General features: G+C 39.9%; 1 protein-coding gene across 1 annotated transcript; it reads left to right on the top strand.

Annotated features, from left to right (window-relative positions):
- The first annotated feature begins 2,339 nt into the window (after positions 1-2,339).
- On the top strand, positions 2,340-12,765 carry LOC116638704 (membrane-spanning 4-domains subfamily A member 12-like). Its single transcript, XM_032414803.1, has 6 exons — positions 2,340-2,606; positions 6,096-6,233; positions 6,835-6,891; positions 8,445-8,561; positions 12,365-12,475; positions 12,664-12,765. Exons 1-6 carry the CDS (start codon positions 2,340-2,342, stop codon positions 12,763-12,765), a joined length of 792 nt encoding a protein of 263 aa, XP_032270694.1.
- Positions 12,766-13,178: the final 413 nt, after the last annotated feature.

The raw sequence follows: 13,178 nt of genomic DNA on the forward strand, positions 1-13,178 counted from the left end.
GACCAGATTGGTAGGGTTTGAACACTAAATGGCCACTGAAACCACATGCACAGGTTATAAAACCTCATGTTCTCAAATGTTATTAGAGAGCTACAGAGAGTCACTCCAAGAATCACAGCTATGGAACTGTTTATTTTGTTTGTTTAAAATGAACTTTGGTGAATTAAAATTTGTTTCCACTCTGAAAAAAGTAATCTCTTAATCAGAGGTTTCCAAAATGTGTTTCCCACCTTTCCACTGAGTTTTCAACCTTTTTCAGTTGTATCTAGCACCCAAGCAGCTTAGAGTTAAGGGCTGAGTACAGGTTCTGATGCACTTCTCTCATTGTAAAATGGGGAGGATATTAGTACCTGCCTCGCTGGAGGTTTTAAAGACTAAGAGAGATAATATATTTCACCAACTAAGCAATAATTACCCAACACACGCAGTTATAATAGGTACAATTCTAAGAACTTTACATGGAATAACTCCTTCATACTCAAAGTAACCCTATAAGGAAGGTACTCTTAGGATCCTCATTTTACAGACAAGAAGGTAAGGCCAAGAGGGTTTAACAAACTTGCCAAAGACACAGAGCTGGTATCAGAGCCAGGATTCTAACCCTGAGTTCATGCTCCAAACCATGACACTGTACAGCCCCTATTAGGCCCACAATGAGGGCTTACTGAAATGTTAGCTCTCTAGACCGCTCACTTGAGGCTCACGGAGGAGAGACTGAATCATTAAGGAGTGAGTCTGGTTTGTAGAGTCTTCTCCAGAGCATCAGAAGACAGCAGTTTTGTTGCTGGGCAGTTGTAGGTGCAGAGCCGACCCACCAACCCTGGCCTGCAACACCAGCTCTGTAAGCGTCCCGAGTGAGCAGTGTGGTTGGAGTGGGGAACTCCAAGGCCAAGAGCTCAATTCTCTAGTCCTGGCTCTGCCACACGTTTTCTATGTGACCTTGATCACAGCATTTAACTTGTGTCACTTCAATTTCTCTTCTGTAAACCAAGGGTAAAGGACAGAATGATTGGAAAGGCTCTGAAATGCCAGGATTCTAGGACATAGTCTGAATAAGTGCCCCTGTTAAAATTCCAGTGTTGCAATGCGCCAGTGGACTACTCATACTTCCTGCGGTGATGAAGGCATTCAGAACTCCTTCTTTCTTAGTATTTATGGTGTACAAAAAAATGGTTTGGGGAGGATGTCTCAAAAAAGGAATCTAAGGACACTGAAGACAAACATTTTTAAGTGTCATAATTTTTTTTCAAGGATAAATACTGACTGCTGTCCGTATCTAGTTGTGCTAGTTGATTTCCAACAAAATTCCCCTTGGCCACAAAGGACCTGAGATACTCTGTGCTTCCAAAGGACAAAAATGAATAGGGAATCTCAAGAGTATTCTTCCTAAAGAACACGACAATTTAATTGGCCATATATGAATTATCTATTTGGAAAAGTAGTGACAAATAATTTTAAATCATGGACTGCCTTTCTTGCTGTCCAATTGTATTCTTGGCGCCATTAATTAGTTTTCTATTTACTCCTGTAACAAATTACCACAAATTGAGCAGCTTAAAACAATACAAATTCATTATCTGATAATTCTGTAGGCCACCGGTTTCACTGAGCTAAGGTCACAGTGTTGGCAGAGATGCATTCTTTTCCAGGGGCTCTAGGAAGAAGTTTATTTTCCTGGCTTTTTTCTGGCTTCTAGAGGCCACCTAGTCCTTGGCTCCCAGGCCCTTCCTCCATCTTCAAAGCTAGCAGCACAGCATCTCTCTGACCCTGCTTCCACCACCACATCTCTTTAACTCTCTTCTACCTCCTTCTTCTAATTTTAAGGACCCTTGTGATTACACTAGGGCCACCCAAATAACCCAGGAAATCTCCCTGTTTTAAGGTCAGCTGACTGTCAACCTTAATTCCATTTGCAACTTTAAATCCCCTTTGTCATGTAACCCAACACACTCATGGCTTCCTCGATTAGAATGTGGACATTTCTGGGGAAGGGAAGGTGCATTATTCTGCCTACCACCATCTCTTCCCTCCCTCTGTTGTCCTTCAGATGCCATGAACTCAAGGAAGGTTAATACATACAAATACTTTACAAAATCAAATAGGAATTGGAAAATAAAATTACTCCTATCTTCCCCTCCTTCACTTCCTTTGAACTATAGGGTGTATAGATTCCAAAGTCAAATGAGGATCATGTTTACATTGGTTGTCATTGCCCATTATTTGCTCACTTGCTCTATAGTATTTACATAGAAATTTGATGTTTGACAAGATTTTCTTTAACTTTTTTTTTTGTGGGGTAAAGTGATCAGTTTGTTATCTTTTGTAGTACTTAGGACATAATGATGTCATCCCAGCCAACAACCCAGCCCCGAATGTATGAAACCATACTCAGTCCTTATCCACCAAACAACGTCAAGGCTCCCAGGTCTCAACAAACCATGGGTTTCATACACCTGGGAAACCAAGCTCAGGGTGGTCAGCCTCCCCTCTTCGGGTCTCCAAGAATCATCACCAACAGTCAGCAAGATCAGGGAAACCCACAAGTGGTAATCCCAGCTACAGGAACAGCAACCATAAACTTCACAGAAGAAGCAAAGATATTAGGGGTAAGTCTACTTACTATGAGAATTTTAATTTTGCATTCGCAAGGTTATACTGTACTTATAAGTTATAGGTGGAGAGAAGTTTATGATCTCATGACCTACATTCAATCATTAAAAAGTTCTGAATGTTACTCTGGAAACTGTGTCCCTTTAAGGCAGAAATAATTCATCTGCATATAGACTTTACCCTGAGTTCACTTTATTTTAGATTCAAGAAAGACCCTAACAGGTGACAAAGGACTCTTCCTAGCAGGATGATTCAGTAACACTGACATTATGGGAACACCACTACTTCTAGCTTGATCTCACTTCTGCAAAGGACACTTTGGGCACCCTCAATCCCGTCTCAGTAGTGCAAGCCTCGTATTTGTATATAGGTGAATTCTCATTAAAATGAACATTGACAGCTGCCTTAAAAACAGAAACAACTATAAGTGGGCAGTCTGGGGAAACTGGGTGTGGAAGAATTCCTGGCCAGTCCATCTGCTGTGCCTTTCACCCAGGGCCTGTGCAGACGTTATGACTTAACTGCCATGTTACTTCTACAAAGGGCGCTTTAAACACTCATAATCTTGTTTATGTAAGCATTGTAAGACATGCCCTACTTGTAGATGAAGACCCACCTTCAGAGACAGAACTGTCAGTTTTTGCTGTGCTTTCCAGGTTCCTCATTCATGCCACTAACCATTCCACAACACAGTACTGTCTCTCCCTGTGTGCAGTTCTCACTTCTCTGCTAGAGCATTCAGTAAGTTATACTGAGTGCCCACTATGTACCAGAAACTCGTGCAGACATCTTACTACCGAGTTCAAGTTTCACCACTTTAGAAAAGTAAAAATAAGCATTGCCCCCACTAGCAGGCAGATCGAGGCTGTGGGGGTGGCCCCTCAGATCCTCCTCCTGGCAGAGAAAGGATATTCCCTGCTCCCACTGAGCAAAGGGACAAACTGGCATCCCACAAAGCCGACCCCACACAGGTGCTGGGAAGACTACAGAGAACAAAACAGGCACAACCTCTGCCCTCACGTAGACTAGGATCACAGAGCTCAGACTACACACATGTTAGAAGGTGATACATGATTTGGACAGAATAAAGAAGTGTAAAACGGCTAATAATTAGTACCAGGCAGTGAAGGGTATGGGTAGCCATTTCAAGTTGATCAGAGTAGGCTTTCCTTAGAAGATGACGTTTGAGCAAAGACATGAGGGGAGGAGCAAGCCACACAGTCATCTGGGCAAGAGCTTCCAGGTAAAGTTGGAAAGGTCTCTAGAGGAAAACGTGTGCTGTGTTTGAAGAACAGGGAGGAGGCCAGTAAAGTAGAACAGTATGATGGAGGGAGGTTGTCGCCTCAAGGAGGGCAGAGGAGGGGTGGGGGCCAGACCCTGTGAGGCCTGGAGGACAGAGGCTCTGTTTTGTACTCTGAGTGGAGTCGGGAAACGCTGGAGCATTCTGCCTGGGAACAAAGAGGTACTCAAGAAAAGCACTTTAAAGTGATGGATGCTATTTTGTTTTTAAAAGCCCCAGCTGGCAGAAGCTACTTCTTCTCCCTGAAGATTGTACACTTATGCTATTAGTAGCTCCCAGTCATAACAATGCAGGGGCCTCAGGGGGTAGGATGGGGAGCATGTGCCCCAGTTGACTCAGAACTCAAAGTGGTTCTGTGGCCGAAACTCCAGAGTGAGTTAAATGACTAAATTACTGTCTGGCCCGTAGGCAAGCTTGGTGAGTAAATGGTAGAGCCATCGTTATACCGGGAGAAAAGTAAGCCAGTATTAATCCAATATCTAACTGCCATCAAGATGATGGCAAGGATGAGAATAAGAAGTTTGTGGCCAGATGACTGAATTGCCGCTCTAAGGAAGAGCTTGTAAAAACCAATTATAATGCCTAATGCAGGAGTCCTTCAACTGAGATCCATGACTGGCTTTAGCCCATGACACCTCTGAAGTCATGTGCAAAAGTGTGGTGTGTGTATGTATGGATGTGTAAGACCAGATTTTCAAGGAGAAGATTCATAGTTTTTATTACTCTCAAAGAAATTCATTGAGTACTCAAAGAAAATATTAATCTCTTAGCATTATTTAGGAAGCTGTGATTTTTTCCAATTCTGTTTTGGCTTAATAACTTAACTGTATTTAATAGCAAGTTATTGAAGAAATAAACACAGCAATCTTTGTATTTGCAGTCTTCTTGGGTAGATAAGATGTAAGTTGAGGAAGAAACAAATGGTAAATCTACGGTTAGCTTCTGGCCCAAAGTACAAGCACTTACTTCTCACAAATCTGTTTATTCAGGATGAAAGAAGGTGTTCTAAGAGGTACAAAGATGTATCCTCTGTCTTTGAGAATATGCCTTGGTCAATAAGAAAATGTTTGCATACCTGCAATTTAAAAAAATAACAATATAAATGAGTACAAAACCAAGTAATAAGATGTATAATTTACAGATAAAACAGAAATTTAGGAAGAAAAAAGCTTAAATTGACTAATATAATCAAGATAACTTCACAGAAGAGCTGGAGCTGAGCCTGAGGGGAGGCCATATTCAAAAGCTAAAAGACATGGGTGCTGGAATCAATTTGCTGTATTAACTTTCCAGATCTGCCGCTCAGTAATTGTTTGGACATTGCTATGGTCTGAATGACCTCCCAAAACTCCTATGTTGAAATCCTAACCCTAACAATGATAGTATTAGGACGTGGGCCTTTAGGAGGTACTTATTAGTTCATGAAGGTGGAGCCCCCATGAATGGGCTTATGAAAGAGGTTCCTCAGAGATCCTGAGCCTTTTCCACTATGTGAGGACACAATGAGGAGGCACCGTTAGGAACCAGGGAGAGGGCCCTCACTAGAAGCAACCTTCATGAACTTGAACATCCCAGCCTCCAGAACTGTGAGCAATACATTTCTGTTGTTTATAAGCTACCCAGAGGGTAGCACAGTATTTTCTTTAGCAGCCCGAGAAGACTAAAACAGACACCTCTGCATCTCCATCCAGTCGCTGGGAAGATTACATGAAACGATAAAAGTGAAGTGTTTAGAATATTATCAAATATATAGTTAATGCCCCAAAAATTCATTGGTACTTCCTTCATGGATACTTTCCCCATAACTGGGATCTGCCATGCAGAGAATAGGTCCATCTGAAACAGCCATCGAAGTCACAGTTAAAGCATTTTTTTCAGAGTCTTTTAGAGGCTCTCAGGGGACACCAATGCATGCTTAACAAGGAGCAGCTTCTAAAGAACTCTCCTTGGGCCACCCTTACAAGCCAGCCCAGATACCTCAAACAAGGCCTACGCTGCGGGCCTGGCTCCAGCATATGCCAGAATCTTCCTGGCCCACCTCTGCTGTAGAGTAGGCATGCCTAAAGGACACTCGTGCCTCTTGACGGAGGAGACGATAAATACGCAGGAGCAGCAATGTCAGTAATGTCTCCTTAGTGCCTGTAAATGAAGAAGCAACTTTAACACGCCTGTTTTCTTTTTTCAGGCAATCCAGATCATGATTGGATTGATGCACATTGGCTTCGGAATTATTTTAGGTCTCATGAACGTCATTTATAGACAAGTTTGGGGATTTGCTTCCTTTGCTTTTATTAGTGGATATCCATTCTGGGGTGGCATCTCTGTGAGTAGACTGCTAGAACACCTCTCCTTCTCAGTTTATCAAGGACGGCTACCCCCAGCCTATGCACAACTCATTTTCTGATAAGCCCCGCATCAGATCAGCTGGAAAATTGATAAATAACAGCTCTAGTTGGTTATAAACAAGGGAGAGCTTCTGTCCTCCATTTTAACCTGCAGTTTAAACTCATACCCTCAAGTTTACTCTGATCAAGTAACCAATAAGCCAAAATTTTAGTTCCCGATTACATTTTAGATGGAAATGTATGCACTGGGTGGAGAGGCAAAAGGAGGTGATGGGGAGCATGATTAAAAATATGCAAGTGATAATGACAAGAGACTGAGCTGTGAGCTCAGAGATCATCAGAACAGGTAAGCTCACAAAAACATAAGCTCCTTACATGCGAGAAACTAAGGAGAGAAACAAATGGAGAAGTCAAACAGAAACAATCTCTGAAAGTTACTCCAGAAAAATGGAGAAGCATGAGAGGAATTTTTGAGAGGGAAACTAGATGAACATAAATAGACCAATCTTTCCTGCAAAGAGAGAAGCTCGCAGAATTGAAGAACCCATCTTTCATAAATAAATGTGTCTGTTTCTACAGTTCATTACTACTGGTACTCTCTCTGTACTGGCGTCCAAGAAACTTTCTCCTTGTCTGGTAAGTCAGAATGTTTCCACTTTTTAAACTCTTTTGAAGATTCATTAGTTGGTTTGGAGAGGAAAATTGAGAAAGCGGATTCAGCAAATGCAAAGGGGAACACTTTTTCCCAAAAATATTTCTATTGACTGCCTTCACGACATGCGTGCCCCAGCATGGTCCACACGATTTGCCACTCATAAATGGAAGAGCCCCACCTTCTGACTCTTCAATCACAAAAGTGAGAAGTGGTACAGATAAAGTTGTTTAGCTTTATCCTAAAAGCTGCCTGGCTCAGCTGGGTCACACTGCATTAGGGGAAGTCCAAAGCAGAAGATAGGAGCCAGGAAATACCCACCTGCCATTTCACTATCAAAGGCTCTATTATTCATTTGCCATTTCTCAGTTCTGCCTTGCCTTGTATTTTTATTTTTTATTTGCACATATCTATTTTTACTCAGATTTGACTTTTGTTTTACAGTGTGTTAAATCATCACTAAAAGCACCAACTGGGTACACAAAAAGTTTATAAAAATAATCACTGAGACAGGTCTTTCAATTCTCTTGGTCACAGCTCTCCACCTTTTACAATTTCCTGGTCTACTTTTGAAACAGGAGAAAATGATTTGCCAAGAAATTGTGACAACTAAAGCAGAGGTGGTTTCAAGATGATATTTAATCCAGCACAAGAGGAAAGAATGGAAAAATGGGAACACAGAATCTTGCTGCTCATGTTCTCTTAGACACCAGAGACTAGAGACTAGAACAGACACTGAACTAGACACTAAACACTAGACTAGAAACTAAAGACTAGGCTAAACTAAACTGAACTAAACTAATTAGCCTAATCCCAATTAACCACTTCTGTTGTAATCAAAAAACGAAGTAGAACACCCTTTCTCTGCACCATTTATGGATCCTTCCCTCTAACTGAGGTTGTTTGTCCCAGCACAGAATCTGTCAAAATCTTCTTGTAGAAACAGGAAAGTTTTCTACTCTACCCATACACCTCTACCCACAAAAGCCTAATGAGTTCCTCATTCTAAATCTGGGGTTTTTTAGCTAGTCCCTAGAAAGACTTCAGGGTTTTTGTCAATTTCTAAATTTATTAGCAAAGATGCTTTTGCACACATGCTTTTCCACCTACAAAATTGGATGCTATGTAGTATTACCTCATACAGTAGTTGTAAGAGTTTCATGAGATACTGTATTTAAATAATTTAATACAGCGCCTGTCACAGAAAAATGCTCATTAATGGTTTATTTGTTGTTTTATTACTTTAAAAAGGTAATATAATTGTTATTGTGTGTGAGGCTTTTAGGCAAACCTAATAGATGAGCTTCTGCTTTGCGTTACTTACATTTTTCTACAGACTTCAGAAGTACACTACATTTGGGCTGCATGCAGAATAGTTTCCATGAAAACTCAGAAAGTCAGAGAAAAAAAAGTCATTTCAGCTTCAAAAATTTTTTCAAGATTTCAGAGATTAAGAACCATTACATTTAGCTGATTCTTACTTCATTTAATTTTTTTTCTCCTATATATGATTTATTTTTCCTGTCATCTCCATTAGATCAAAAGCAGCTTAGGAATGAACATTGTCAGTGCTTTCTTTGCCCTCATTGGAGTGATTCTGCTGCTGATAGACGTAAGCATCAATGGCCTATCCAACCAAGACTACTGGGCAGTTGTAAGTACCCCATGATCTACCACATGCTCCTCTCCACTCCCACACAGCGGGTCTATTTTTTTTATCTCTTATGACTGTACAGTAGCCCTAGTGGAAAATCCCTTTTTCTATTCCAGCCCTACTCCTGGTCATATGATCTCTAGGACTGCAAAAAAGTAGGAGAGCTACCTCTACAGATGGACTGGGGCAGAAAGGGTATCCTTTATTGGTCTCACTGTTAATCACGTGAATAATGGGGAAAACACTTAAAGATACCAAGATAGAATTTTCCAAAGATTTTAAATTCTATGTAAATAAGATAGTCAAGTTATTGAGTAGTTTTATTTTAGAGTAAGAATGGGATGAGGGGAAACTGGCCGCAACAAGGACATTTCACTTTTATTAGAGAAACTCAAAGAATGAAACAACTTCAAAATGAAACACATGCCTCTGAATGTTCTCAAAATAGAATCATCCATTCATTATCATATTAGGCAAAGCATGGACTCTGACAATTACCCCAAGAGCAGAGAAAGTGTACGGAAGTTCTTATAAGAAGGCAAGAATATGAGGGAACTTTTTGGTATGAGGGAACTTTTTGGTAAGAGTGGTAGAGAGAAGCAAGAACACAAAATTTATCCTCTATAATAGCAAACCAAAAAACAAAAATTACTCAAAAACTACCTTTTAAATTGGCATCCAAGTAAAAAACCAAATGATTCTGCTGTGTCTCGAGGTGGTAGAGGAAAGTACAGCTCCTGATCCTGTCTTTTATTCCCCAGAAACAAAACTAAGAAAAGCAGGACACCAAAAAATACAGACAAGTCTCACTAATGCTCTCCAATCTGGAGCTAAGAAGACTTAGGTGGAGAGCAGTCAATTCTAAGAAAGCATAAAGCAGGGGTACCTGGGTGGCTCAGTCAGTTAAGCATCTGACTTCAGCTCAGGTCATGATCTCAGGATCCTAGGATCGAGCGTCACATCCAGCTCACCACTCAGCAGGAAGTCTGCTTATCCCTCTCCCTCTCCCCTCCCCCTGCTTGTGCACTCACTCTCTCTCTAATAAATAAAATCTTTAAAAATAAAAAGAATGTATAAAGCAAATCCTGAATGGTAAAAGCCCTTGTGTAGCTCTTCAGGACCTCAAGAAAAGTATGAAATGTCACCGAATTAACATATTCCAGTGCACCTTGATAACGTGGAGGAATGAACAGAAATCCACAGGAACAGAATACACCTCTGACCTTGGAGCAGGTCTGAGTACAGACATTTCTCAAAAGAAAGAGAAAGCAAAGTCTACATTCACTAGCAAGAATTATGCTCAGTGCCAACTAAGCCATTTCTTTCACTGCTACAGCTGCATGGTTAGCATTCCGTAAAATGAACATAAAACAGTATCTGGCCCTGAAATTGAAGCTGGAAACAAGGAAGACAAAGTGGATGTAGTTAAGTAGAAATATAATCAAGGAAAACTCACCTATACCATATCCGAACAAACATAAAGCCTATATGTTGTTCACTTTAAGAACAAGAAAATTGAAAAAATAAAAATGGTAGGGAAACTATCCAAATACATTAGAGTGATTAAAGGCAGAAATGAAAGGAAAAAAGACTAAAGATTTCTGTGGGTTAGTGGGTCAGCAGGAACACTCAGATGTCTATTATTTATTTTGAGTAAACAGTAAAAGTCAACTGATTGGAATAAAAGACGTATCAGATGATAAAATGGCACAAACACATGTGCCTTCCCTCTTCCTCACAAGATGTGCCCTGGTTTGATGGGGATATGAGTCACATAAATCAGGAATACACTGAGTTTCCTCATTCTCATGGTTAGATTCCTTACTAATCTGGAAAGCCACATCCTCAAATTTTAGCTCAAATTCCTGTTCTATGAAACAGTGACCCTAGTCTATGATTACCACGTGACCCAGACATAGCACTTGGGTTTCAGGAATTTGTATTCAATTCAATCCTAGGTATACGTTTTTCAATTTAACACAGAGACAGCAAAAGGAATTTCCAAGTAGCAGGTCAAGCCATGTTATACCATAGCATGTCAGTGGTACAGATTAAAAAAAAATATGGAAGAAACATTACCCAATTATCTATAGAAGATTCCTCATGAGCATTTTATACTATTGAAAATCATTAATAAGAAAATAAGATGACAGAAGGAAAAAAAGAACATTGCAGCACTATAGAAACCAACTGAGTACCCCAAACCACTATGATAGATCTAGTAAAGAAATCATATCTTTACTACATAGATCTAGCAAGAAATAGAATGGACTCAGATAAAAATGGTAGAGAGAAAAACTGTAATCACAGTCTTCACAGAAGAAAATGACAAATATATTAAATAATTAGAGAGATGATAAACATGGAAGACAGGCAAGTTTCATCCAACATAATAAGTGGTGTCCCTGCGTTAGAGAATCCAACAAATGGTACAGAAAAAAAAGTATCCAGTAATACTGAAAAAAAGATCCTGAAATAAGAGAATAACTGAATTTGTACATTGAAAGGGAATAACCTATACCGGGAGAAAGAGATGTAAAATAATTGAGATAGATGGCATAGATACAGATTTAGACCCCTGTTAAGATAGAAGGTACAACAAAGGATTTTTTAAGGTTTCAGGCAGAAAAACCCAATTACCTGTGAGCTGGAAAGAAATCAGTGTGGCTCAGTCTCCACCACAGCAATGTTCAATGAGGGAAGACAATGAAGCAATGTCATAAAATTCTGATGAACAGAAATTGTGACTCAAGAATAACACATCCAATAAAATTCTTGTACAAGTATAAAAGCAAAAAGAAGATACTCTCAGTAAACAACAACACACTGGTGCTTTAAAAAAAAAAAAAGGAATATTCTACCATAAAGGAGATAAATTAAGATCAGAAAGGCAGGGAGAAGCTGTGTAAAGAGATGAGTAAAGAGCACTAAACCATTTAAATATTCATCTAAGACTGTAAGACTGAACAACTGAAGAAATTACAGTTACAGAAGTGAATATAAAGCTTTTAATGTTCACCCCCCCAAAAAAAAAGTGAAAAAATGACATAACCACCAAAAACTGGGAGGTGAAGAGAGGGAACATGAGAGAGATATCAAATGAGAGTGCCACTTGGCTCATTTTTCATAGCAGTCATCTCATACTGCCTAAAATAGAAACTTGTTGGTTTAAAATTACTTCAGCTTCTTCATGGATTCCCTAAACTTTCAATTTTTGCAGACTTAATTTACTTATTTCTACTCTTTTAAAAATCAAGTAATACTTTTACTTCAAAACAGTAAGTACAAAACCATTCCATTCTTCAAGAACAATGTTTCTTTCTCTTGTTCTCTCATCCCCTCTCTCGTTCTGCTTCCTCTCTTGCTGTCTCTCCATGCATCCATTTCTCTATCTGCCTTTTGGCCTCTACATACAGATCTAGAATAATAGGCATAAAATTTCAATTTTGCTTATTTCTAGGCAGTGACATTAGGAATAATCGACTGTTTTCTATATAGCTTGATTTCTTTTAATAAGTAGGTTACATTTTTATAAAAACAAGAAAGCCATTAAAAGAAAAAAATATATACTTCCTTTCTGATGTTTCTAAATAGTCTGCTGGAGAAAAGGAAAATCTTCTGGCATTTTAAATTCAAAATTAATTCACATTCCCAGGAAATAAGCATTTGATGATAATAGAGAAACAACCATGGAGTAAGTTGAGTAAGAGCAATGGCACATTTGATGAGTCAGTAACTTTTTGAAGCTTGTGTGAAGACTTCTTGATTAGTCAAAATTTTGGTATGTTTTTTCCTGATTTCAGCTTTCTGGGAAAGGAATTGCAGCCATGCTGATTATCTTCTCTCTCTTGGAGTTCTGCACAAATTGTACTACAGCCTATTTTGCCCAACAAGCAATCACCAAAACCAACAGGGTGAGCTGGGCCTCTTCTCTGTAAAATATTCTGCGTATGTGCTGGAGAAATACAGACAAGTGTCAGCTAAACCCCACTGTGGGTTAACAAGAGTGCACTTTGTCCTTGAGTCATGGGGCAGGGAGGAGGGTGGGGCACAGGACCGAATAGGACTGTAGTAATAATACTGCTTGTTTTATTCATTCCAGCCTGTCCTGGTTATTCCCAATGTGTATACAGCCAGCCCCATGGCACCAGGGTTTTCCTCAGCTCCTCCCAGAAACGATGGCTACCTCACTTACGCCACTTAAAACAAAAAGGAGAGGCACCTGGGTGGCACAATCGGTTGAGCATCCGACTTGTGGTTTCCGCTCGGGTTGTGATCGTGGAATGGAGCCTCGCGTCAGGCTTCGCACTGAGCACGGAGTCAGCTTCAGATTCTCTCTCCCTCTCCTCTGCTCCTCCTACTCATGTGCACACACACTCCCCCCTCACCCTAAAATAAATAAAAAGTCTTTACTGGATTCTTTGTTCTTTTGGTGTTGAGTTTGATGAGTTCTTTATAGATTTTGGATACTAGCCCTTTATCTGATATGTCATTTGCAAATATCTTCTCCCATTCTGTCAGTTGTCTTTTGGTTTTGTTGACTGTTTCCTTTGCTTTGCAAAAGCTTTTTATCTTGATGAAGTCCCAATAGTTCATTTTTGCCCTTGCTTCCCTTGC

This window comes from Phoca vitulina, unplaced genomic scaffold (genome assembly GCF_004348235.1).
Source record: "Phoca vitulina isolate PV1807 unplaced genomic scaffold, GSC_HSeal_1.0 scaffold16, whole genome shotgun sequence".
Taxonomy (NCBI): domain Eukaryota; kingdom Metazoa; phylum Chordata; class Mammalia; order Carnivora; family Phocidae; genus Phoca; species Phoca vitulina.

Coding starts and splice junctions, on each gene's coding strand:
- LOC116638704 (XM_032414803.1), top strand. CDS start 2,340: ATGATGTCATCCCAGCCAACAACCCAGCCCCGAATGTATGAAACCATA. Junction 6,892..8,444: donor AGAAACTTTCTCCTTGTCTG/GTAAGTCAGAAT, acceptor CATCTCCATTAG/ATCAAAAGCAGCTTAGGAAT. Junction 8,562..12,364: donor ACCAAGACTACTGGGCAGTT/GTAAGTACCCCA, acceptor TCCTGATTTCAG/CTTTCTGGGAAAGGAATTGC.